Source organism: Parambassis ranga, chromosome 7 (genome assembly GCF_900634625.1).
Source record: "Parambassis ranga chromosome 7, fParRan2.1, whole genome shotgun sequence".
Taxonomy (NCBI): domain Eukaryota; kingdom Metazoa; phylum Chordata; class Actinopteri; family Ambassidae; genus Parambassis; species Parambassis ranga.
The window spans coordinates 9,206,206-9,228,767 of record NC_041028.1 but is presented as its reverse complement, the minus strand read 5'-3'; the positions used below and the strand labels follow the sequence as shown (position 1 = coordinate 9,228,767).

The 22,562-nt window shown below is 43.3% G+C and overlaps 2 protein-coding genes across 8 annotated transcripts in view; one reads left to right on the top strand and one right to left on the bottom strand.

The window, feature by feature from the left end:
• The window catches only part of fmnl3 (formin-like 3), a 29,308-nt gene extending 21,121 nt beyond the window's left edge, over nucleotides 1–8,187 (top strand). For 2 of the 7 annotated variants that reach the window (XR_003670963.1, XR_003670962.1), the window contains 11 exons: nucleotides 309–410; nucleotides 494–618; nucleotides 750–952; nucleotides 1,027–1,330; nucleotides 1,411–1,491; nucleotides 1,593–1,722; nucleotides 1,802–1,962; nucleotides 2,151–2,252; nucleotides 3,002–3,094; nucleotides 3,216–4,279; nucleotides 6,204–6,238. Coding sequence is in view for 5 of the 7 variants with exons in the window: in XM_028409215.1 (XP_028265016.1) it covers nucleotides 309–410; nucleotides 494–618; nucleotides 750–952; nucleotides 1,027–1,330; nucleotides 1,411–1,491; nucleotides 1,593–1,722; nucleotides 1,802–1,962; nucleotides 2,151–2,252; nucleotides 3,002–3,094; nucleotides 3,216–3,497 (1,583 nt within the window). In the remaining 2 variants the exon portion in view is untranslated. Of the gene's footprint in view, nucleotides 1–308; nucleotides 411–493; nucleotides 619–749; nucleotides 953–1,026; nucleotides 1,331–1,410; nucleotides 1,492–1,592; nucleotides 1,723–1,801; nucleotides 1,963–2,150; nucleotides 2,253–3,001; nucleotides 3,095–3,215; nucleotides 4,289–4,778; nucleotides 4,823–6,203 lie in introns of those variants that run through there. The other 5 variants (XM_028409219.1, XM_028409216.1, XM_028409217.1 and 2 more) reach the window with 5 other exon arrangements.
• The window catches only part of LOC114438102 (low-density lipoprotein receptor-related protein 1-like), a 67,042-nt gene continuing 52,158 nt past the window's right edge, over nucleotides 7,679–22,562 (bottom strand). Inside the window, exons 49-89 of the mRNA XM_028409214.1 lie at nucleotides 22,375–22,524; nucleotides 22,152–22,274; nucleotides 21,867–21,983; nucleotides 21,664–21,792; nucleotides 21,444–21,569; nucleotides 21,213–21,353; nucleotides 20,946–21,133; nucleotides 20,052–20,235; nucleotides 19,871–19,956; nucleotides 19,677–19,796; nucleotides 19,398–19,585; nucleotides 19,109–19,314; nucleotides 17,236–17,424; nucleotides 16,949–17,097; nucleotides 16,622–16,715; nucleotides 16,413–16,529; nucleotides 16,186–16,305; nucleotides 15,987–16,109; nucleotides 15,767–15,892; nucleotides 15,567–15,683; nucleotides 14,943–15,049; nucleotides 14,724–14,856; nucleotides 14,527–14,649; nucleotides 14,319–14,441; nucleotides 14,085–14,219; nucleotides 13,847–13,984; nucleotides 13,640–13,759; nucleotides 13,279–13,562; nucleotides 13,022–13,200; nucleotides 12,770–12,876; nucleotides 12,548–12,667; nucleotides 12,274–12,450; nucleotides 12,041–12,181; nucleotides 11,760–11,933; nucleotides 11,505–11,666; nucleotides 11,229–11,400; nucleotides 10,986–11,087; nucleotides 10,819–10,886; nucleotides 10,638–10,731; nucleotides 9,731–9,875; nucleotides 7,679–9,545 (exon numbers count right to left, since the gene is read on the bottom strand). Coding sequence (XP_028265015.1) covers nucleotides 9,408–9,545; nucleotides 9,731–9,875; nucleotides 10,638–10,731; nucleotides 10,819–10,886; nucleotides 10,986–11,087; nucleotides 11,229–11,400; nucleotides 11,505–11,666; nucleotides 11,760–11,933; nucleotides 12,041–12,181; nucleotides 12,274–12,450; nucleotides 12,548–12,667; nucleotides 12,770–12,876; nucleotides 13,022–13,200; nucleotides 13,279–13,562; nucleotides 13,640–13,759; nucleotides 13,847–13,984; nucleotides 14,085–14,219; nucleotides 14,319–14,441; nucleotides 14,527–14,649; nucleotides 14,724–14,856; nucleotides 14,943–15,049; nucleotides 15,567–15,683; nucleotides 15,767–15,892; nucleotides 15,987–16,109; nucleotides 16,186–16,305; nucleotides 16,413–16,529; nucleotides 16,622–16,715; nucleotides 16,949–17,097; nucleotides 17,236–17,424; nucleotides 19,109–19,314; nucleotides 19,398–19,585; nucleotides 19,677–19,796; nucleotides 19,871–19,956; nucleotides 20,052–20,235; nucleotides 20,946–21,133; nucleotides 21,213–21,353; nucleotides 21,444–21,569; nucleotides 21,664–21,792; nucleotides 21,867–21,983; nucleotides 22,152–22,274; nucleotides 22,375–22,524 — 5,735 coding nt within the window. The 3' untranslated portion in view covers nucleotides 7,679–9,407. The remainder of the gene's footprint in view (nucleotides 9,546–9,730; nucleotides 9,876–10,637; nucleotides 10,732–10,818; nucleotides 10,887–10,985; nucleotides 11,088–11,228; nucleotides 11,401–11,504; nucleotides 11,667–11,759; nucleotides 11,934–12,040; nucleotides 12,182–12,273; nucleotides 12,451–12,547; nucleotides 12,668–12,769; nucleotides 12,877–13,021; nucleotides 13,201–13,278; nucleotides 13,563–13,639; nucleotides 13,760–13,846; nucleotides 13,985–14,084; nucleotides 14,220–14,318; nucleotides 14,442–14,526; nucleotides 14,650–14,723; nucleotides 14,857–14,942; nucleotides 15,050–15,566; nucleotides 15,684–15,766; nucleotides 15,893–15,986; nucleotides 16,110–16,185; nucleotides 16,306–16,412; nucleotides 16,530–16,621; nucleotides 16,716–16,948; nucleotides 17,098–17,235; nucleotides 17,425–19,108; nucleotides 19,315–19,397; nucleotides 19,586–19,676; nucleotides 19,797–19,870; nucleotides 19,957–20,051; nucleotides 20,236–20,945; nucleotides 21,134–21,212; nucleotides 21,354–21,443; nucleotides 21,570–21,663; nucleotides 21,793–21,866; nucleotides 21,984–22,151; nucleotides 22,275–22,374; nucleotides 22,525–22,562) is intronic.

Genomic DNA, 22,562 nt, shown 5'->3' with positions numbered 1-22,562 from the left:
TAGCGATTATGTTTGATGACACATATGTGTGAAAGTTTTGCCATTAAATACTCAGAGTAGCTCTATTTTCATTTCCCCATCTTGGCTTCATTCGTGCCAAGCCAGGTGACAGGTCACAGCAGTGCTCTGCTAAACCCAGACAGGAAAGGGAAACGCAAAGCTTGTTTCCTTTGTGTGCTTGAGTGTGCGCTTTTTTTTAACCTAATTCAACCAGACTTCACTTGTAGATGTAAATACATACAAATGTGGTTGTAGATTGATTTATGCTGTTGCAAAAAAAGTGTTATAGCCTTGTACATTCATTACAGGTCCAAGTGCACCAGTCCCACCACCACCACCACCTCTACCACCGCTCGCTCCGCCTCTGCCAGAAGCTTCTCCCTCTGTTATCCTGAGTTTGGGTCTGTCAGGTAAGAATTTACACAAAATCATCCACTTTTATACATCAGTGTCTTTGCCTTTATTTAACCATTTATTTATTTCTTGACTACAGCGATTAGAATCAAGAAACCCATCAAGACCAAGTTCCGTTTGCCAGTATTTAACTGGACGGCTTTGAAGCCCAATCAGATCAATGGAACAGTCTTCAATGAGATTGACGATGAAAGAGTGATGGAGGTAGAAAAATAAAACAATCAAATTTTGTTGTGTGTTGTTGTTGAGTTGTACATGGCTGTTATGTGAACTGCAGATGTTTTCAGAGTATTTAAAAGAAGCTTCAGTTGAGTAAGTAATGCATCTCTGTGCAGGAGCTGGACCTGGAGAAGTTTGAGGAGCTGTTCAAGACCAGAGCCCAGGGTCCAGTTGTGGATCTTTCCTGTACAAAGAATAAGGTTGCACAGAAGGCAGTGAACAAAGTCACACTTCTGGATGCCAATCGCTCCAAGAATTTAGCCATCACACTGAGAAAGGCCAACAAGACCACAGAAGAGATCTGCAAAGCCATAGAGAAGTATGCACAAAGCAGAACACACACATTCGACTCCTCCACAGAACAAGCCACTGATATCTGTTACCTTCATTCAGGTTTGACCTCAAGGCCTTACCCGTGGACTTTGTGGAGTGCCTGATCCGCTTCCTTCCAACGGAGGCAGAGGTGAAGGTGCTGCGTCAGTATGAACGTGAGCGCCGTCCGTTGGATCAGCTGGCAGAGGAAGATCGCTTCATGTTATTATTCAGCAAAATTGAGCGGCTCACGCAGAGAATGAACATTATCACCTTTGTTGGGAACTTTGCTGACAACATCAACATGCTAACACCACAGCTCAATGGCATCATTGCTGCTTCTGGCTCAGTGAAATCCTCACCGAAACTGAAGAGAATGCTAGAGGTAAGAGGGGTTTGTTTACCTCCTGTCGCAGCATCAGTATTTTTAATGCATATTCACAACTTCTTTTGGGTCACTTGTAGATCATCCTGGCCTTGGGTAACTACATGAACAGCAGCAAACGAGGCTGTGTTTATGGCTTCAAACTACAAAGTCTTGATCTGGTGAGTAATAAGTTGTAGAAATCTGTTTAGTCAACACAGCATGCACCATGCACTTTGCTTTGCCTAACAATGCCACATGTTTTACTTTTTTGTTTTCACAGCTTCTGGACACCAAGTCTACAGACAGAAAAATGACATTGCTCCACTACATAGCTCTCATTGTGAAGGAGAAGTACCCTGAACTGGCCAACTTCTACAATGAACTGCACTTTGTGGATAAAGCTGCTGCAGGTGTGTAGATTTCTGTATTTGAATAAAAGTCTGTATGTCATGGTGAAAAGTAAGACGTGCCCTCTGTTTGTGTGTCAAGTATCTCTGGAAAATGTGCTGCTGGATGTTCGAGAGCTGGGCAAAGGCATGGACCTTATTCGGAGAGAGTGCAGTCTCCATGACCACTCAGTCCTGAAAGGCTTCCTCCAGGCTAGTGACACACAGCTGGACAAGCTGCAGAAGGATGCCAAGACAGCTGAGGTATCCACCACTGTCCTCACCTCCTAAACCACAAAGTATCCACTGGAACAAACGAAAATAGACACGACGCTCACCCCTATCACACATTCTGCTCGCTGACTTTTATACACAGCCAATCATGGCTCCTAATTTGACATTGTTTACAAACATTGCTTCCACTCTGGCACTGTCCTCCTTCCCGGTTCTAGGAAGCCTTCAACAGCGTGGTCAACTACTTTGGAGAGAGCGCCAAGACGACTCCACCCTCTGTGTTCTTCCCTGTTTTTGTGCGCTTCATTAAGGCCTACAAGGTAAGGACACCAGGCAGAAGCAACACCTCTCTGTTATCTGTGCAGATTTCTCTGCTGGGAAGTTCCCTGGCTTTTTAGTCAGTCTCGCTGAGAGAAGAGCAGGGCAGAGCTCTGGCTGCTTCTGTGCCACAGGACGTGGCGTGTTGAAGCCAAATAACAGGAAAGGCCAGCTGGGTCTGACTTTAGAGCTGCAGCTGTGGTGTTTAGACGGGTTCTCCCCTCTTTCCCTCCTCCCCTTTACCTCCGGACAGCCTTGCCCTGCCCCACCACACAGCACACTTCCTGAGATTGTTCTCAGTCTGGATTTATGGGATCAGCTCAAGGAAATGTGCAACACAAGGATTTCTGGATTCATGTGTCTGTCTGAGTGTGACTTGAAGGAAAAGTTTGGTGCACATTTAATACAATCTGGAGTAATTGTGAGTGATTATGTTCAGTCAGATGTAGTAGTTTAAATGTATCTATCCAAAATAACAAAAGGTCAACAAGTAGAAAAATAACACTAAAGACACTATAAGACACTATCTGCTGTAGAGTTTCCCTGCAAGTAGGGTTAGTGGGTTAGAACTTTCCTAACTATTCCCTTAAAAGGCATCCAATTTAAAGGTTAAAAGTAGAAGAAGAAAGATGTTTATTAAATCTTGCCTTTCCTGTTTATGTTTTTTTCTCCATGCTTAAAAGGCACACACAGGTGTGTGGAGCCACAGTTTTCTTGTTGCAGTCTAGTCACGGTTTTCTCATCTCAACAGGATGCAGTGGAAGAAAACGAGCAGAGGAAGAAGCAGGAAGAAGCCATGAGAGAAAAGTTACTGGCTCAGGAGGCTAAACAGCACGACCCCAAGGTACAGGCCAAGTGCATGCCAGGGAGATGAATTAAAACCAATGAGCTGTTTACTCAGTGCTATATAAAACTAAGTGGCAAATACAAGGAACAGTCCAGATATCCTCTCTGTGCTTGTTTAGGTCCAGGCCCAAAAGAAGAGGCATCAGCAGCAAGAGCTCATTGCAGAGCTGCGCAAGCGGCAAGCCAAGGACCATCGGCCCGTGTATGAGGGCAAGGATGGCACTATTGAGGACATCATCACAGGTGGGCCAGACAGAACTATAAAAACACCCCATTTAGGTGCCAGAAGCCCCGGTGTTCCCAGGCTGAGGATGACTGTGGTCATTGACTGCTCGGCTCCTTTGAAGTGCACCTTGTGCTACGTGGTTCAGACACCAGCACATCTGGAGCGCAGCACATAGCAGCGCAGCAGTCACTGCTTATTCCATGACGTGCTGTCTAGTTAGTCCTGAAATTTACAACCCTAAAGCTTTCAAATCTCAACACGTAGATTGTTAGATGGGCACTTTGATGTGAAGTACAAGAAATTAAGTAAATTAGATCCTAAAATTAAAGCTGGAAACTGATTGGGGATTATAATACTTTTCAAAGACTTTTGACTTTGAAAAGTGATACTTTTCCTAAGTTAGCTCAGGCCCCCAAGCATCAAGTGATGAGGAGAGCCCCTCTCACAGTGTTCAAGTGTTTTCTCCTCCGACTCGGACAGGACATTTATTTGAACTTACTTTCTTTACGCAAAGAAGACGTATCTACAGCCTCAGCTTAGCAGTTAAGATAACTAAAGAGCATAAAATGTAAATAATAATATTTTTACTGTACATTAATATTTTAACACATGTTTTAATATGGTGTTAATAATGCTTCTGTGCCACGACTATCAGCACTGTAACAGCTTTGGGATGCCTTTTCGTCCACCTCAGAGTGTCCTGATCCTCTGGAGGTTGCTACATTCAGGTTTATCTAGTTCATGACAGTCTCCTGAACAGAATATGGTCCAGTGCCCCCTCTTCCATAAACGCAGTGTCTCTCAGGTGTGACATGTTCTCTCTTCCTCCCCCTCCTCCCCCCAGTACTGAAGAGCGTGCCCTTCACAGCCCGCACTGCTAAACGCGGCTCACGGTTCTTCTGTGAAGCCAACCTCTGTGACGACGCCAACTGCTAGCCCTCCCCCCTTAATGCCAAGGTTGTCCAGGTGTCTCTCATACGCCTCTTGACCCTTCCTCCCCTCACCCAACTGTGCATGCCAGCATGATCCACCCAACTCAACCCAACCCGCACCAAACTACTGTCAACTAACTTGGGCCGTCATTGGTTGTTTGTGTTGAGAAGACTCCTATCAGGCGTCTGGTGATAGGAGTCAGCCAAACCTCTTTGCCTGGCGCAGGCCGCCATGTTGTTCAGAATACCAACATGTTTTCTATGTGAAAAACATGTTGACACACAGCACAGTCATGACTGTGATTACATTACTGAGTCAGTATATCCTGCATGAACAAAAAGCCTGTGCATTATTAGTGTGTTTGACTCTGAATTCAACAATCTTAACAAAAAGGTTTGGCTAATTTATTGGTTTTTTATCAACAGTGCCTTGTTCCATGAGACTAACTTGTTTGGTGTTGGTTTTCCGGCTAACATGTGACTCTTCTTTCCTCAACCACCACTGTTTATTCTACCCCCTCCAGCTCAAAAGAAGATTAATGACTGTATTTCCCACTCCTAAGAGAGGGTAAGGAAGGTAGCCTGGCTGAAACTTGGCCTGCTTGGCCCTCCGGCTCCTGTGTGCTGCTACAGTGACGTCAGCTGCTTCAGCTAGTGCTTCAGATGCAAAACAAAGAAAGATTAAAGAGCTTTACATCACAGAGATTTGCTTTACCACACAACAGAAAGATAATGTATCAATCACAAAGGTTTTAACATGGCAGTACACTTGCCCCAACTTTAAAAGAATTTAAATATAAAATTATTTTTATGTTTTCAGCAATATTTTTGCTTAAGGGAAGAAGTATTCCAGTTGTACAGATCATCACCCTCACCCTTCTGATTATGTGTTGCATGTTGTCCAGTGTTCATTTACCTCTCACCTGTCAACAACGTCCGCCATGTTTGTCTTTGCTAACTGTCATACGCGGTGTGCTCAACAGCTGTTTGGTCAACAGGCTCTAAATAATAATAATGATAATAATAAAAAAAAATGGTCAGGTGTTAAAAATACAGCATCTCACACAGTATGTCACTCTACACACCGAAGAGCTTGTTGACCACTGTACTGTAACTACTTTTATTTTTTTTACTTCTGTGTCCTCAGTGTTACAACATTGCTATAGCAACAACCCAAAACCTTGAATTTCACTGTTTCACTATCACAGTTGAAATACAAGGTTATGGGAATGTGTTATTCTGCGTTATGTCTGCATTTTTCATGCTGCTATTTATCATTTTATAGTTCTAATACACAGATAACACTCATTGCAGACCTTCTGTAATTGTGTGACATAATAACACTCAGTTGCCATTTTATTAGGTAAACCTAGCTAAAACTAAAGCAGTTTTTATATAGTGGTTCCCAACTTTCTTTTCTTTGGATCTCCTACCACTTGCAACTAAGAAAATAATAATAGCCTGTACAAATTAAGAATAAAATGGTCCATTTCTATTGGCAAAACCTAACATTATCAAGATTTGTATAAAGAAGAGAGGTTTTATTTAACTTGTTTAAATCTAATTTTCAGAGTAAACAACCCTTGTGCACTCTCTGTGATCTTTGGCGCCCCCCTCAGGGGTCAGTTGGGAACCACTGGTCTAGTAGTATTGGAATATTTGCCAGTTATAAGAACACATTTTTGACAGTAATATTTGGGGGATGTTGTGTTGTTGTTATTGAACTGCATTATACACAGTTGTCTGTTATTTAGTTTACCCTTCACTGATGTAAACTGGGCAGATCAAATAAGAACCATGGCATATAAAGTGGAAGCTGAGTGTATGTCCTCTCTAGTTATTGCTTAAAAACAAGTAAAAGCAGGTTTTAAGTTTGACCTCTCGGTCCTCTAACATGTGTGCCCCCCTCCTTTTCTGTCTCTTACCCCTCTCTCCATGCTTACTCACAGATCTCCGAAGCCAGCCCTTCCTGCGAGCTGACGCGTTGATCCGGAGCGGTTGGAAGAGACCCTAAACCACTTATTGGTCACTTATACTCCCCACCCACCCACCCTCTCCCCCATTATAACCTTTCTCCCTGTGTGCAAGTGGTCCATCTCAACCCTGAGGCTGCAGATCACAAAGACTGAAAAGGGAGGACAGGACAGAACCCTTGTCTTAGCCAGGTAATTTATTTATTTATGGAGGCCCTTTACAGCCACTTTAACCAAGCAGGCATCATTACAGAAGCACAATGGGCTACTCCTCTGTCACTGAGACAAGACTTTCCCCGCTCTGTTGGCTAAACTGGTCCGAGGATGACGACAGTAGAGGTGTGGCGAGTGGAGGACTGGCAGAGAAAGAACAGTGCTTTCACTAATAAGAGCGCCTGCCAGCATGTGGATCTTCTGAAAACCCATTGAATTCCTCAGATTACATAGCAGGGCTGAGACTGGGAGGCAGCCAAGATAAGTAGCTGCTGGAACATCTGCCTGGAGAAGCTTCAATATTATAATGAGACATTTGTGAACTGTTTTACAATGTCAAGCCTTCGCAACACATTCAATCAAGACCTCCATTATCATGTTTTATTGTATCCAGGAGAAGACACTTTCACAGGTTCTTCTGGACACGCTAGCCAAACCAAAATTTCTCAGATGCCTTGTGTTTTGCTGAAGAAGTGCCTTTCATGTAAACAGTGTTAATCACAGTGGTCAGCCATAACTTGTTTATTTTGCATCTTTCTTTTGTTAAAGATTGTGTTTTGTACATTGTAACATTAGCCTTATTATACTGACAGCAATATGCAAGTTAAAATATCAGGCCTTATAGGCACACAATAACTAGAAGCCCTCTAGTACATCAGTGTCTTAAAGGTCACAGGAGGTGGGAGATCTTGCGTCTTTGTGCCTTGTCCAAGTAAGTGGTGGAAAAAACTGAATGTTATTTGCTTTGACGACACTTCCTGTCACACCTGAAGTGACCTTTGGGAAGTGATGAAGAAGACTCCACATGGACTGCTTCTATGAATGAAGGATAGAGGGTGTTTTAAGCTTCTTTTTTTTATTTTAAATGCAGGTGATGAGTTTTATCAGCTGCAGTTGAGACTTACATAGCACAAAGGCAGCACTACATCTTTACACTAAATTTGAGTAAACATTCCAAGAGACACTATTCTCTGTGAGTGGGAATTTATATTAATGTGCATTCAATTGGAAAAATCCCTGATGTTGTCCATTGACTGAAAGATGACAGTTCCTGTTTAATAAATAATGAATGATGTAACTACAAGAGCAAAGACTAGTCATGAATGAAGAGGGTTGTGGTCTTTCTCTGATGAAGCAACATTTTAACAAGCAATATCTGCATGTCTGTGTTTTATTTATTGTTTTTTTATAATGAAGCTGATGCTCCTCACCTCTCCAAATGACAGACAGGGCCGTTGTACATTTCTACTATAAAAATCCATTTAATTTCTTATATCAAAAAGAAACAGAATCATAACAAAACAATCAGAACCACAAATCTGTGGATTTTTTCGCCACCAAAAGAAATTCTCCAAACCTAAAAATGATTGTTCTAATGTACATGGTCACATGGAAATTTAGCAGAGCAGGATGTAAAAACAAACAAAACAAAAAAAAAAAATCTGATGAATACTGTTAACAAGTGAAGGGGTAAAGCCAATGTTCATGTGTCTGCGTGTGAGCACCATGCAGAGTGATATGGCAGGTATGGTAGATAAGCACAGTTAAAAGCAGTGAGACACACAAAGAGAACACTTTCAAGACTAAAAACCAGGCTGATGGACAGATGGTTAGCAGCAAAGCAAAAGGAATTTAAAAAAAATGGGAATGCTTTTCAGTAAGCTAATCAGCCTCCTTCCTGGGAATGCACTTAACAATGAGCATTAACCTAAATTACATGTCCATAGTTACATACAGTTAAAAAAAAGGCAAAAAAAAATCTCCCACAGAAGTACGTACCATCACACGGTCTCCCTGGCCTTTCCTGAAAGTATGTTTACAATCAATAGGAATGCAACCGTTCTCGCCTAATTATTGGTTGCAGATTGTTTTTCAGTGATGACTGGATATTCACGGAAGCGTTGCCTTCACCTCCCCTCCCAAAAACAATTTTAAAAAAAATTAAAAAATTACTTTCTAGAGCAGTTTCAGAGCAAAATCCAGCTCAGAGGGTCCTGCAGTAGGCTAAACCAAGGCCACAGATATCCATCCCAGACTTGTCATCCTGGAATGTGGACTTGTTATTACAATCATCTTCATCCAGCGCACGCACACATACTGCCATTCGTTACTGACAGACATGAGGCATGTCAATTACACAATGACTTAAAAAACTGTTAAAAAGTACAGACTGCTATTTGTTACTGATGTTTGTATTCCTGGGTATATTTTCAAGACACTTTGTTAATAGTTTCATATATATGGAAATATATATATATATATATATATATATATAACTTTAGTCTGTGCAAGGAGGTAAAAGACAATCACTTTGAATGTAGTTCTTGCAACATCAGAACAGACGCTGTCTGCATTGCCGAGTCCTCCGTGTGTACATGTGCAGTTAAACATCGTCTCATTTTCTCTCCCCGCCTCAGTCTCCCTTTAGACCTCCAGCAGCAAACATACATATACACAAGCATCCAGGAAGCATTCGAGCCACGAGCACTGACACCGTCTCCCTTTCTTTCATGAACAACAAAGACTTGGCAACATTTTCTAGGATGGAACAATGTTCTTTTTTTCCCTATACAATTCATACAAAAATAAAAAAAATTAAAATTGTTCCACTGCCCTTTGCATCTCTCTAATCTTTTACATTTGCACAGAGGTAGTGGCTATATGCATGACAGAGGAGGGAGAGTTGTGAGGAGGTGAGCAAAACTAAAAAGAACTGAATAAATGTCTATAAAATGGTTCCTTTTCCAACACCAGAGGATTTTTTTTTGTCAAAGAACAAAATATAATACTGCAATCACTTAAAAAAGTAGTCCTTCATTTTGTACATTTTATACAGTGTTCTTGCTTTTTTCTGTTGTTGCTTTTCTTTTCTGTTGGTAAAGGCATAAGATGATGAGAGCGCTTCGACACAGCACTGGGTCGGGCAAAGGCAGGGCAACGTTGGCAGAGTTCAATCCATGCCGAGCTCTATGCCAGTGGGTCGCTCATGTCCTCATCGCCCTGGGAGAGAAGCTCCTTCTTTTCGTCAGTGCTGGCCAGAGAGTTGCGGCTGTTGTGCGCGCCCATGTAGAGGGTGGCGTACACTGGGTTGGTGAAGTTAGTGGGCTGAAGAGGGAAGGAAAAATTATATCATGACTCAGGGTATGAGAATAGATGCATTTACTGGATTTGGGAAGCTTAAAATGGGCAGTTCACCCACAAAACAAAACATTTCTTTCTCACCACTAGCTCTATGACAGAAAGAAATTCTTTTGTGTGTCTTTAAATAAGAGTGTTTTTAAGTGTTTAACCTTGTCTGGGTCCAAAGCAAAGTCTGAATCCAGGAGCTCTCCGGCATCATCATCAGGGTCTCCCTCATAGATTTTATATGCAGGATTCCCAATCTCAACATTCATGGCTCCATTTGTCATTCGGTGATGCTGAAAGCCCTTGGCACTGCAAAAAGACAATAATAAAGAAAGGGTTAAAAGTAGATGACTTATTTGATGATTATTTCTGAAACAATTAAAAAAGTCAAACTGTTTAGAAAAGTATCATAACCTCTAAACATTCAAGACAACATGTATTAAAGGCTGTCAAATGAGCTTTTTTTGTCCAAAGGCCATTTGATCAGACTCATCAAATATACTGCAGCATGTCTATCATGGAGAATGCTGGATTTTCACTTTGCAAATATTCGGCTGTTTGCAAGCATATACATTCTTTTTTCCTATAGATGCACAGTTTTACTCTGCAAACACATAGTGTAAGCCTAACATTCACACATGTAAAACAAGGAAAGGTATGGAGGGTAGCAATTCCAGTGTACATCAGGTTAGGGGTCAATAGGCCCCTGTGTTGGTGGGTGGGAACCCCATAGAAGGCACACAGGAAATGGCAAGCAAGGACAAACAGACAGATTTCAGCACTGACCAACAGAAAGACAAGTAGACTGACAAACGGCTTAAATAATCGGGGAATAAAATTGGGAAAGGGAGGGGAGGAGGATAAGGGGATCAACAGGTGAGTGATGTAACCCTATCAAGTTACCGCGAGCACTGAGAACGAGATTTGCCCGGGCATAGAGACCTGGGAGACAGGAAATAGATGGTTATCATAAGGTAAGAGGAAGAGAGGCTAGATAGATAGCATAGGTGTGACGACCAGATGAAAAATGGGAGTCTGAATTAAGAAACGGTCTATAAAACCAGGACTCACCCACGCATTCTCCGTTTGTACCACAAGATGGCACTAACCACCAGCAATGCCAGCAGCAGCAGCAAAAGCACCGGGACCACAATGGAGGCAGTACCTGTGAGCAGACAGAAACTATGAACAAACAGGACCAAAGAGTGTGCTTGTGTATTAACAGCACTCTGTGTCTGGAACTGTGACTTACTTCCACTGGAACGAGAGGCATTTTCCAAAACAACTTCACATCTGTATCCCGTCCAATCAGCAGGACACCTAGACATAACCAGAAATGCAATGTGTGTGTTTGAAAAGCAGACAAAATGTATTTTCATATGTGTATGATCAGTTAGGTTTGTGAGGGTCACATCTTACTTGCACTGAGGCAGCAGTGTGCGAGTGTCAACTGAACATTGACCGTTAGCACAGTAGTCCAAACAGGAATAGCAGCTCGGTTGGGTTTGACCATTGGGACAGCTACACACACACACAGAAAAAAAATCAAAAATCAAAAACTAATTAGTCCCTTCAGAATCCTACTGTAACAGCATATTAACGCCCATAGTTTTCCCATATACTTTGGAATCTAATGTATTTTCCAGTCTGTAGCACACTTACTTGCAGGAAACCTCCCCTGACGGTGATGTCAAACACTTTCCTGTTCCACAGAACAGACATTTGTTCCGCTCACACTGATGCCCGATGTACTGAGTGGGGCACTTACAGACTTTGGTGCCATTGGAGGTTTGCAAGCAAGTTCCACCATTCTGGCAGAACCCTTCACATTTACCTGAGAACAGAAAGAAGGAAGGTGCAAGAAACAGAAAGAAAGTCACACATTGTTTCTTAGATGGTACCGTCCTAGATCCACATGTGAAGATCGCTGTCACTTACTGTACTGGCACTGATCTCCCAGGAACTCAGGCAGACACCTGCAGGTTGGCTGGTTGCCCATGTTGACCGAGCAGTTGCCTCCATTTAGGCAGTAGTCCTGACAAGTGTGAAGGTTGCAGTTGGGTCCTGTGAAGCCCTTAGGGCACCTGCAAGTGGGCGCCCCTACAAAACAGGTAAAACACGAAATAAGAGAATAATCTACAGAACAACGACTCATTACAACTAAGCCATGTAGCACAGGTAAGGACTTTTTACCTCTCTGAGAAGCTGTGCAGGTGCCTCCATTCTTGCAGTAGTCCCTGCACTGGTTGATCTCACATGTCTCTCCAGTGTAGCTTGGCTGACAGCGACACTTAGCCACCTGACGGGCGTTGAGGTAGCAGCTCCCACCATTTTGACACTGGATATTGCAAGGCCCTGAGGGTGGAGCTGTGGAAGAGAACAGCATGTTTCAATGCAGAATCTGAATGTATATATCCAGCACCTATCTCTTACATCTGTATATAGATCACTGTATTGTATGTGTGCAGACATACAGAAGGGTGACTGGGTGGGGTTTGGCCTCTCCACACATGTGCCGTTGTTGGCGATGTAGTTGTTCGGGCAGGTGCACACAGGCCCACTGGGGCTGAGCAGACACAGCCACTCACACTTTTTCCTGTCACATGGGTTTGTCACTGGTACAGAGAGAAAAGAGGCGTCTAATGAGAACCTGTACACACCACAGCTGACAGCTTCAGAGATAATATGTAAGATAATATGCACTTACTCTCTGGCTGCTTGTAGCGGTGGTAAAGGACGATGTCTGTAGCATGGTTGATGCCTGTAGTCAGATTCTCCATAGGGCCTTTGCCAAACTTGTTGACCCGGAAGACAAAGTTGTTTATATATGTGACCCCATATATGTAGTCCTCAAAGATATCAATGCTGAACGGATGGAGCAGGTCTGCAAATGAGACAAAACATTCAGGCCATGAGGGAGTCAGCGATTTCAAAACTTTAATGTTCCATACAGTTTTGCGTGAGTGTAGAAAGAACTCAACTGTTTTTGATGCCAGAGACAGCAATGACGGGATCTGAGCCATCCAGACGAACACTGCCAATGATGGACAGTTTAGCATCTGCCCAGTAAAGACGCTCATTGAAGTAATCTACAGCCAAACCTGGAGAGGCAAGGAACAAGGAAACATCCATTCATATAAAATTAAAACGCTGGGCAGCTTCAGAGTAGAAATTCAGGATTAGGAAGAATCCAGAGTACTGACCTGTGGGCCACTGGATGTTCTCATGGACTAGTGTTTGTCTTAAAGTGCCATCCATGGCAGCGGTCTCAATTTTAGGGTGGTTCCCCCAGTCTGCCCAGTACATGGTGCTAAAGGGAAGCACAGAGATTAGAGTGTGCACAATTAGCAGACATAAACAACTGAAAAAGTATAGAAGATATTTAGAAGTATAGAAAATATTATATAATTCATATTTTAAAACTTTACATCAAGGAGCACAGCCTTCTGCCTTACCCTCTCTGTGGATCCACAACAATGGCAAATGGCTCGTCTATCATGCCTGAGATGAGGGTCTTGCAGTGCTGGCCTGACATCTGAGCTACTTCAATCACATCTCGACCAGAATCGGTCCAGTAGAGGTTACCAGCCACCCAGTCCACAGCGATACCACGGGGCATCTTTAGCCCTTTGATCTGCATACAACCAGATTACACAGATTACAGATTGCTCATGCGTTTCTGTGCATGTTTTCGTATGCCGTCCAGTGTTACCTGCAGGTTGGTGATCCTGCCCTCGCTCTGTCGTCGGTTGCGGTGGGAGTTGGAGGAAGATGATGATGCGGACAACCCTGGAAGCTCATAAGAGGAGATGCGGCCCGTGTGCCAGTTGGTCCAGAAAATGCGATTGGTCTTAACGTGTAGGTCCATCGCATCAATACGCACGCTGGCATCACCCTGGAATGTCTGCTCATAGCGCCAGTTGGGCATGCCAGGGTCAAGGCTCCGGATTTCATTGTCATCAGCAATATAGAGAATTTGTCGGCTGCTGTTCATGCCTGGAGAGAAAAGAGGAAAATCACAAAATTACTACTTATGATGAGACTTGAACAGAATAGCCTGAAAAGATACTCACTGTCAGCCTTGCAGGTGTCATTGATCCTGGTGAAGTACTTATGGCAGCTGCATTTGTAGGATCCTTTGGTGTTGTTACACATGTGAGAACACACTCCGAACTGTAGGCACTCATTCTTATCTGAGAAATGGAGAGACAAAGGAAAATTATATTAAACACAAGTTTATTACCAAAGTGTAAACACCACCTGTTTTCTGAAGTGTGTACCTCCACAGGTGTGGTGTCCTGTCTTCTGGAATCCTGGTTTGCAGGAGCAGAAGGAGTCTGTGCTATTAATGACACAGTGGGCCTCGTCTCCATCACCACACTGAGTCCTGTTACTGCGACAGTCATTTAGTTTTGTGTCTGGAAATAAAAACACAAGGAAGAGATGAGTCACTGTATGTTATAATTTCAGACCTGTGACCTGATTTCAGTTAGAACACATAAATAAGTTCAAAGGCACCTGTCTTGCAGTCAATCTCATCAGAGCCATAGTCCTCACAATCATTAAAGAAGTTACAGCGCAGAGTGGAGCTAATGCACCTGCCATTGGCGCACGTAAACTCATCCTTCTCACAGTTGGGAGCAGTTGGAGCCTCTGCAGACACAGACACACCAGTGTCGCTTTAATCACAGTTGAAGAAGCAGGAGATTTCATGAATCTAATTAAGGAAGTTTTGACAGCTCTAGGACTTACGGCAGTACAGTTCATCTGAGTTGTCGCCACAGTTATCGACACCATCACACCTCTTAGACATCTGCAGACATACACGGTCATTCTGGCAGCGGAATGGTCTGCTAGGCGGACACTGGAACCTCCCTAAGAGCCAAGAGAGGAGAGACAATGGGTCAGGACAAAATCTGACTTTTGTCAACATGTGTGTAATTCACAAAGCTGCACTCACTGCACTCATCTGGTTTCTCATCAGAATTGTCCCCACAGTCGTCCTCTCCATCACACGTCCAGGCGAGGGGTTTACACAGAGTGTTGTTGCACTGGAACTCATCATGGTGGCAGTGACGCTTAGCTGAAGACACAGTATAGGATTCTCATTAATGGTACATATTGGTGCAAATATTTATGTCAATTCAAAGCACTTACCAGCACTACCACAATGCTCCTCATCACTGCCATCCATGCAGTCTGGGTCAGCATCACAACGCCAGCGAATTGGAATACAGTGTCCATTTTTACATTGGAACTGGTCGTTGTCACACTTCAGATCACAGCCGTGCTAAAGAAACACCAGATCGAGTATAAACATTTACACTTAAAAATATTACTCACAAAAATTACACTCTTGAACAAGTCTCTCTGTACCTCATCAGATCCATCAGCGCAGTCATGATCGCCATCACACTTCCACCTCCCGGCAATACAGCGGCCATTTGTACAGGCAAACTCACTTTCTGAACACTGCCTAGGCACTGCAGAAAAGGAAGGATTTCTATTTTACATTCAGCTCAAAACATAAGACCAGTAACACTTATGAGGATGACTGGAAACACTGCAGGAGGTGATGTGAGAGAGTGAAAGCTCGAGAGGCCTCAATGTTATTTTGACTTGATTTCCAAATCAAAATTAAATTAAATATGCAAGAATATCTGGAGCTCAGCTTGCAGACTCTCACGGGTTGGTGGAGACAAAAAAAGGGGCTGTAGCATGAGAATGAGGACAGCAAAAGAGACAACGGAGTGCTCACACACTAAGTATGGGAGTGGTTAGTGACTTACCTCTGGCTCGTGCCAACAGGACAGTATGAAATGAAACAGATATCAGATGAGGTGAGATGCATCAGAAATGACAGTGATTGGACAGTGAATGAGTGCCTCAATATGTACAGAGTGATCCCAGGGGAAGAGACATGGGTGTTAACAGTTATGGTGAGCTAACAGACAATATGCAATAAAGAAGCAATGGTTCTCTTTTGAACATAAAACGTACTGCAATTGTCTTCATCCGAGTTGTCCCCACAGTCATTATCGTAGTCGCACTGCCAGCGTCCCGGCACACAGCGGTTATTCTTACATCTGAACTGGTATGGCTCGCATGTCCTCTCAGCTGGATAACAACAGAAAATACTGTCAGTACAATCAAACATGGAAAAATGTATGTCTCTTCACCTGAGACTACAGTATTCTTACCACACTCCTCTTTTGGTTCATCTGACGCATCACCACAGTCGTCCTCACCATCACACTTCCAGCGGGCAGGGATGCAGCGTCCAGAGTCTTTACACCGGAACTCGTCCACACCGCAAGTCATCTGGGCTGGAAAGGACACATTTGGAGACAGTTACACCGGCAGGCTACTAGGACAACTCAGTAATAAATAATACAATACAAAACAACATGGGAAGCCTACTGCAGTTGGCGGGTTCATCTGATCCGTCCACACAGTCATTGTCACGGTCACACACCCACACACGAGGGATGCAGCGTTTGGTGATGGCGCACTGGAACTGGGTGGGTGCACATGTGACTTCAGCTGTGGGAGGGAAAATAAGATTTATACTGACTGTATGATGGAAAAACTGAAAATCAGATAAAGGAAGGCGACTGACGGCAGTCCTTCTCGTCTTCTCCTTCTCCGCAGTTGTCTTGGCCATTACAGCGGAAGATTCCTGGGATGCAGCGGCTCGGGTGGGAACATTTGAACTGGCTGGGCAGACAAACGTGAATATCTGCAGCAACACAGGGGTACAGACAAAAAGAAAACATAATGAACAATAAAGAAAAGTAGTTTTTATCATTTGCTGATGACATTATTATTCGTTTTAAAAATACATACCACAGTTGGCCTCATCTGAGTTGTCCTGGCAGTCGTTGTCTCCATCACAGATGTATGCAGGGTTGGTGCAGATGCCCGTCCCACACTGAAACTGGCCTGGCCTGCATTTGAACTCAGCTGTAATAGAATATAGAGTTTGTCAAAATCCCAAGTGAATTATGCAGACTTCCAACGCAGATTTCAAAATTCATCCTTCATCAAACACTTACGGCAGTCTGCAGGCTCATCTGACCGATCTCCACAATCGTCCTCTGTGTCACATTTCCACCAGAAAGGAATGCACTTGTCGTTCTTGCACACAAACTATGACAGGGACAGAATTAAATCAAAGTGATAATCAAGAGTAACACCAGCTGCTGACTGAAGCAGGAGCTAGGCACTGTAGCACCGGGCATCCAGCCAGCTGTCAATAGACAAGCACCGGGTATGAGTACTTCATCAAACAAGCCACAGCGAGCAAGGAAAAAAAACACTTATCAAGTGTAGACCAGTCATATTTCAATTACTGGAGATTAGAACTCCCCCCCCTTCTTTACCTGGCTGGCTGTGCAGTTAGACATGCAAGTACGCTGATCATTGGCCAGATAGAAATTGGTGGGACAGGCACACTTGTAGCCTCCTCCAGGAGAGAGGAGGCAGAGGTTACTGCAGCCACCATTGTTCGTCTGGCACGGGTGGTTGAGCACTGGAAAAGAGACAGACAACCCATTACATTTTAGGTACTTTTTTCTATGAAGATACATTTAGAGCTGTCAAAACAATCACATTTATTTAAAAATGCTACACCACAGCAGTCCAAATACACGATCAGTACATCTCTTACCCTCTGGCTGGCGGTAAGGATGGTAAATGTGGATGTCCATGGGCCGATGCAGAGTGCTGATCAGAGTAGTCTTGTTGGTGCCTTGAGTCTTATGAGCTCTGTTGATGGACTTTGTCTCCCAGTCGGTCCAGTAGATGTACTCCTCAAACAGCGTCATTGCAAAAATGTGAGGGATGTCATGGCTAAGAACTGTAAGGACACACACACGCACAATTAATACATGAATCAAAAAACAATCGGAACGTTTCCCATTGTTAAAGCGAAAACATGATTATCCATGGCTAATTATTGCCCTTTCCATCGTTTGATTCCAGCGTTTGATTGCACTGTTACTATTTTATATTTATTGTGATATATGTTAAGTGTGTCTTTTCCACACCGTGTCTTACTGTGTATCGAACCAAGAGCTGCTGAACAAAATTGCGTGACAATAAAGATTCTTGATTCTTAAAGTAGTATTAAATAGCCAACAGTCGCTTTGTTCACAACAGGTGGAAGCCTAATCAAACAGTCCTAATTTTTAACACTAAACATGACCTATGTGTCAATTTAGCAGTTGATATTTTCATATTACTGTTTCTGAGATGTTGCTACATTGCAAAGAGAAACTGTTAATGTCAAATTAAGGCAGGGGGTGCACAGCTCCACAGGCTCCACTATATCTGCGAGTTATGTAATGTTTCTACACCTCATTAAGCTTTACACTCAAAGCGCACTTTTTCTGCCCCCATTCACTTGTCATTTCATGTTCTTGCTCTCAGTGTTTGAGCTTGGTGTGTTACGGAAACACACCACAGCAATCCAAATACATCAGAGTTTCACGGGTCCACAAGCGGCAAGAGTAAACAAGCAAAGCACACACATTCAAAACACCACGTCATTACGTGACCATGGCTTCAGCATCAGTTTTAACAAATGATGTATTTGAAACAATTAGAATGTTTTTTATTGTGTGTGAGTAATTTAACAGTGTCAGGACGAGCAGAGATAGGAGTCAGATTAACAAGAATCGCCCTTTGGTCAATCCTTATCTGAATTTAAATAGACCGAGTCTTGTTCTGCAAATACACACAAGGACACCGGTGTTTTAGGGTGTGTGTGTATTCAAGGATGGATGAGTAATAAGTCACTAGCCACTGCAAGATCCCTTAACACAAGACTATGTGACATCCTATTGTGAACTCGCCTTATTGTTTTAAATGTTTTAATGTATGTTAAAAGTTTTCCCCACTACAAAAAAAATCCTCATCAGATCATCATTGGGTGTACAACAGTTCCACACACCCACAATTTTATATCACGTACTTCATTCTTGATGGGATTCCATAGCTGTAGCAAATGTGGGAAACACAGAAAACCCATAATTCCTGGACGCGCAGATGGATGACAATATCCACTATTGTTGCAAGTGTGCTAAACAACTGAGCGCTATGCAGACGTCATACATGCTGGAGGCCTTAGTTATCAGAACAATCTCCCCTATTCAGGGTGGCTGTGCTCTGGGCCTGTTGGCCTGCAGGACTCCAGCCCAGTGGACAACCATCTATCCATCCAGCATGCTTATGATTGTTGGCTCCCAAACAAATAGGCATGTGTATGCATGACTAGCTGACAAGAGGAAAATCAATTAAATTGATGACAAGACCATTAGCCTGTTAACTAACAAAAAACTTATCTGCATGTCACTACCAATGTTGTTTATTCTATTACATTGACAAGATAAAGAAAAAAAATATTTAAAGAAATAATTGATGCATAAAGGTCTAGTGAGAACATACTGAATCATGTAGACTTGGTCTTTCCAGATAAAAACACAGACTAAAACATGAACTTGTTTTTATTGAGTATCTTTTTTTTGTACTCAGGTTGTTACCTGTGTGTCTGCTGGTGCCATCCAGGCTGGCAAACTCAATGTAGTCTTCTCTGGCATCAGCCCAGTAAATACGGTCATTGATGAAGTCCAGGGTAAGTCCATTGGGCCATGTGATCCTATCCTCTATGATGACACTTCTGTTGGTGCCGTCCATCCCAATTCGCCCAATGTGAGGGCTGTCACCCCAGTCAGACCAGTACAGATACCTGAAGACAGTATAAATGAAATTACTATTAGTATTAATAATGTTAAAAAAGAAGCTTGATTTGAGATGAGCTATGTTTCTTACCCATAGCGTACATCCACAGCCACAGCACGGGGTTCTCTCAGGCCACTGTTCACAAGCACAGTCCGGTAGGCACCATTAAGTTTTGACACCTCAATTGTGTCCCGGCCTTTGTCACACCAGTACAAGTTTCCGCCAACCCAGTCCACTGCCAAACCATCTGGATTACTCAGAGAGGTTCTGTGCAAAACCTGCCAGGTCACAGATGATAAAGTTTCAAACCATAAACTCGGTGCTACACTACATATACTTTGGGTTAAATGAAGGCATTTCCTCACTGACCTCCATGTTGCTGCCGTTCATGCGCATACGTCGGATCATGCTGCCCTGAGTGGTCACGTCGGTCCAGTAGATCATCTGCTCCGCATAGTGGAAATCCAGCGCCACTGCATTATTCAGACCCTGAAAAAAACCACAGTGTTAGCAAAGATATAGCAGGCTCACAATAAGAACATCTTCTCCTAAGAGTTACTCACCTGCTTTATGAGTGTGTAGTTGGTACCATCCAGATTGAGTTTTCTCAGGTAGTAACGATTGGCAAAGATCAAGAAAGGCTCCTCTTCTACACACAGACAGAAAACAGAAAACATATGAGGCTTCAGGACTGATCTGGCTGTAAGCAAACACCGAGGTGCAAAACACACTTGCATGCCTTACCCGATGTGGACTTGCAGATGGTGGGGTCATTGGGGCTGAGTTCAAAGCCATCCACGCACAGACAGTGGAAGCTGCTATGCGTGTTGATGCAGTGCTGGGAACAGGGGTAGGTGGTTGTACACTCATCTATATCAACACACGTCTTCCCATCACGCTTCAGCTGGAAGCCAGGATGACACCTGCACTGAAGGGCACAAGAGCACAGGGGATGTGTCAAAATCTCACGAACAAAGGGTTCTGGCACTTTTTGCCTGGACCAATTACAAGGACCTGCCACAACACCTCTCTATCAGCTGCAGAGATGCATTGCATTTCCAGCAAACACTGCATCTCTGCTCCATGTAAACTAATACCACTATATCAAAAGTGACATGAAATCCCACTGCTGCAGTCTGACAGCAAACACAAACACTCCCAAACGCCTTTAATTTAATGAGAACACTTTCAGCCTACTTATCCAGTACAAGCACAAAGGAGGACGGACTCCAGAAAAATAATCTGTGATGGTGATGTTCCAAATGTACACTGTGCAAACACTGCTTAGTTCCTCAATCAGCAAAACATCCCCACAAGAATGAAACAAATTCATCAGGTGTAGCCGTTTCAAAGGGCACTCTGACCACAACCTCACTACCACAGGCATAAGAGTTCACACAGGGTTCAAGCTGTTCTAAGACAGGCCTCCTACTCTCTCCAACGAGAGCCAAAACATTTTTGTGTGTGTTATATAACAGCATGTGAGCGGCTCACAACCTTCTCACATCAGGGCAGTGTCAGCTGCGTGTTCCTCAGTATATCTTCTCTACATCAGTCAAATCATGAAATGATTTGATATGAAAAACATTAAAAGGTGATAAAATAACTTTCAAATAATACATGAATTAGATGGCTTACCTTGAAACCAATCTTGAGGTCATCACAAAGCTGCGAGCAGCCACTCAGCTTACTGTTGAGACACTCATTGATGAAGCAGTTGAGCTCATCGGAGCCGTCGCCACAGTCATCATTGCGGTTGCACAGCAGAGTCTCATTTAAACACTTCCCATTATGGCACATGAAAGATGAGTCATTACACGTCCTCTCTGAAATCATAAATAGAAAGAGTCCTGCATTAGACTTTTAAACAGTCATATATGATGTTGATGAAGGAATAATCCCTACCTGAGTCTGTGCAGCGAGGGTTCTTGGGAGCTTCATCAGAACGATCAGGACAGTCAAACTCCCCATCACACTCCCAGCTCTTCTGATTAAGGCAGCGACCATTGGCACAGCGGAGCTCATCTGGACCACATGTTGGATATTCTAAACCAGAACAGGAGTTCATTAATTTAGCATTTATCAGTCAGATGGTAAAAATAATCACACTCTCTTTGCATCTTTTTGAACACTCACCACACTGCAGGGATTCATCCGACCCATCGGAGCAGTCGATGTCATGATCACACACAAAGTGTTTGGGGATGCACTGCCTGTTCTGGCACATGAACTCATTCTCATCACATGTATTGTTGGCGTACGCTGGAGGTAGAAAGAAAGAGATTTTTGTTAATTTTTGTTAATGTACACAGAGCTGTCTTGTTTCTGGGAGGCTGTTTGGAACTGTCACACTCACAGCAGCCAGCCTTGACACTCTCATCAGCTCCATCAGGACAGTCCTTATCTCCATCACACTTCCAGCGTTGAGGCACACACATATGGGAGCCTGGACACTGGAAAGCCTCTGGACTGCATGTCTTTGATTCTGTGACAAGTTACATGATATGACATCAGTACAACTAAAAGTTGGAGAGAAGAACTAAGCAATATGACACTTACTGCATCTCTGGTCTTCATCAGAACCATCCCCGCAGTCATCAGATCCGTCACACACCCAGTGGCTGGAAATGCAGCGGTGGTTCCCACATTCAAACTGGGTCGATGTACAAAATTTGTCTGCAAGGAGGTCAGAGAGCGCTCAGTATTTTAGAGTCATCATTTAATCTATCCTAGCGATGAGTTGTGTTTTTCCATCAGCAGAGATAAGCCTAAAAACCGTCTGGATTTCCTGGTATGTTTTGTGTTTTCAAGAAAACAAACTTGAGGTATTAGAGGACAACTGACCACAGTGTGTCTCATCAGCTCCGTTCTCACAGTCGTTCTCCTTATCACAGGTCCAGCTCATTGGAATGCAGCGACCACTGGGACAAGCAAAGAAGTTCACCGGACATTTAAGCTTCCTTTTATCTGCAGGTCAAAAGAAAGACAAAGAGTCATGCTTTAGTTCTGATGAGAAGAAAAGCACAAGGAGTGTAAGGAGTATAACAGGAAAAACTAAGCAGTCCACCTGGACAGTTTCTCTCATCAGAAAAGTCTCCACAGTCATTGTTGCCATCACACATCCACGAGGGCAAATAACACAGGGTGGTTTTCTCACAGTTTTGGAAGGAGGCTCCCTTAACGCCAAGGCGGAAGAAACGGGAGCAATCGGTGGATGCTGAGGGAAAAGACATTTCAATTAGTTTTAAAGCAAAG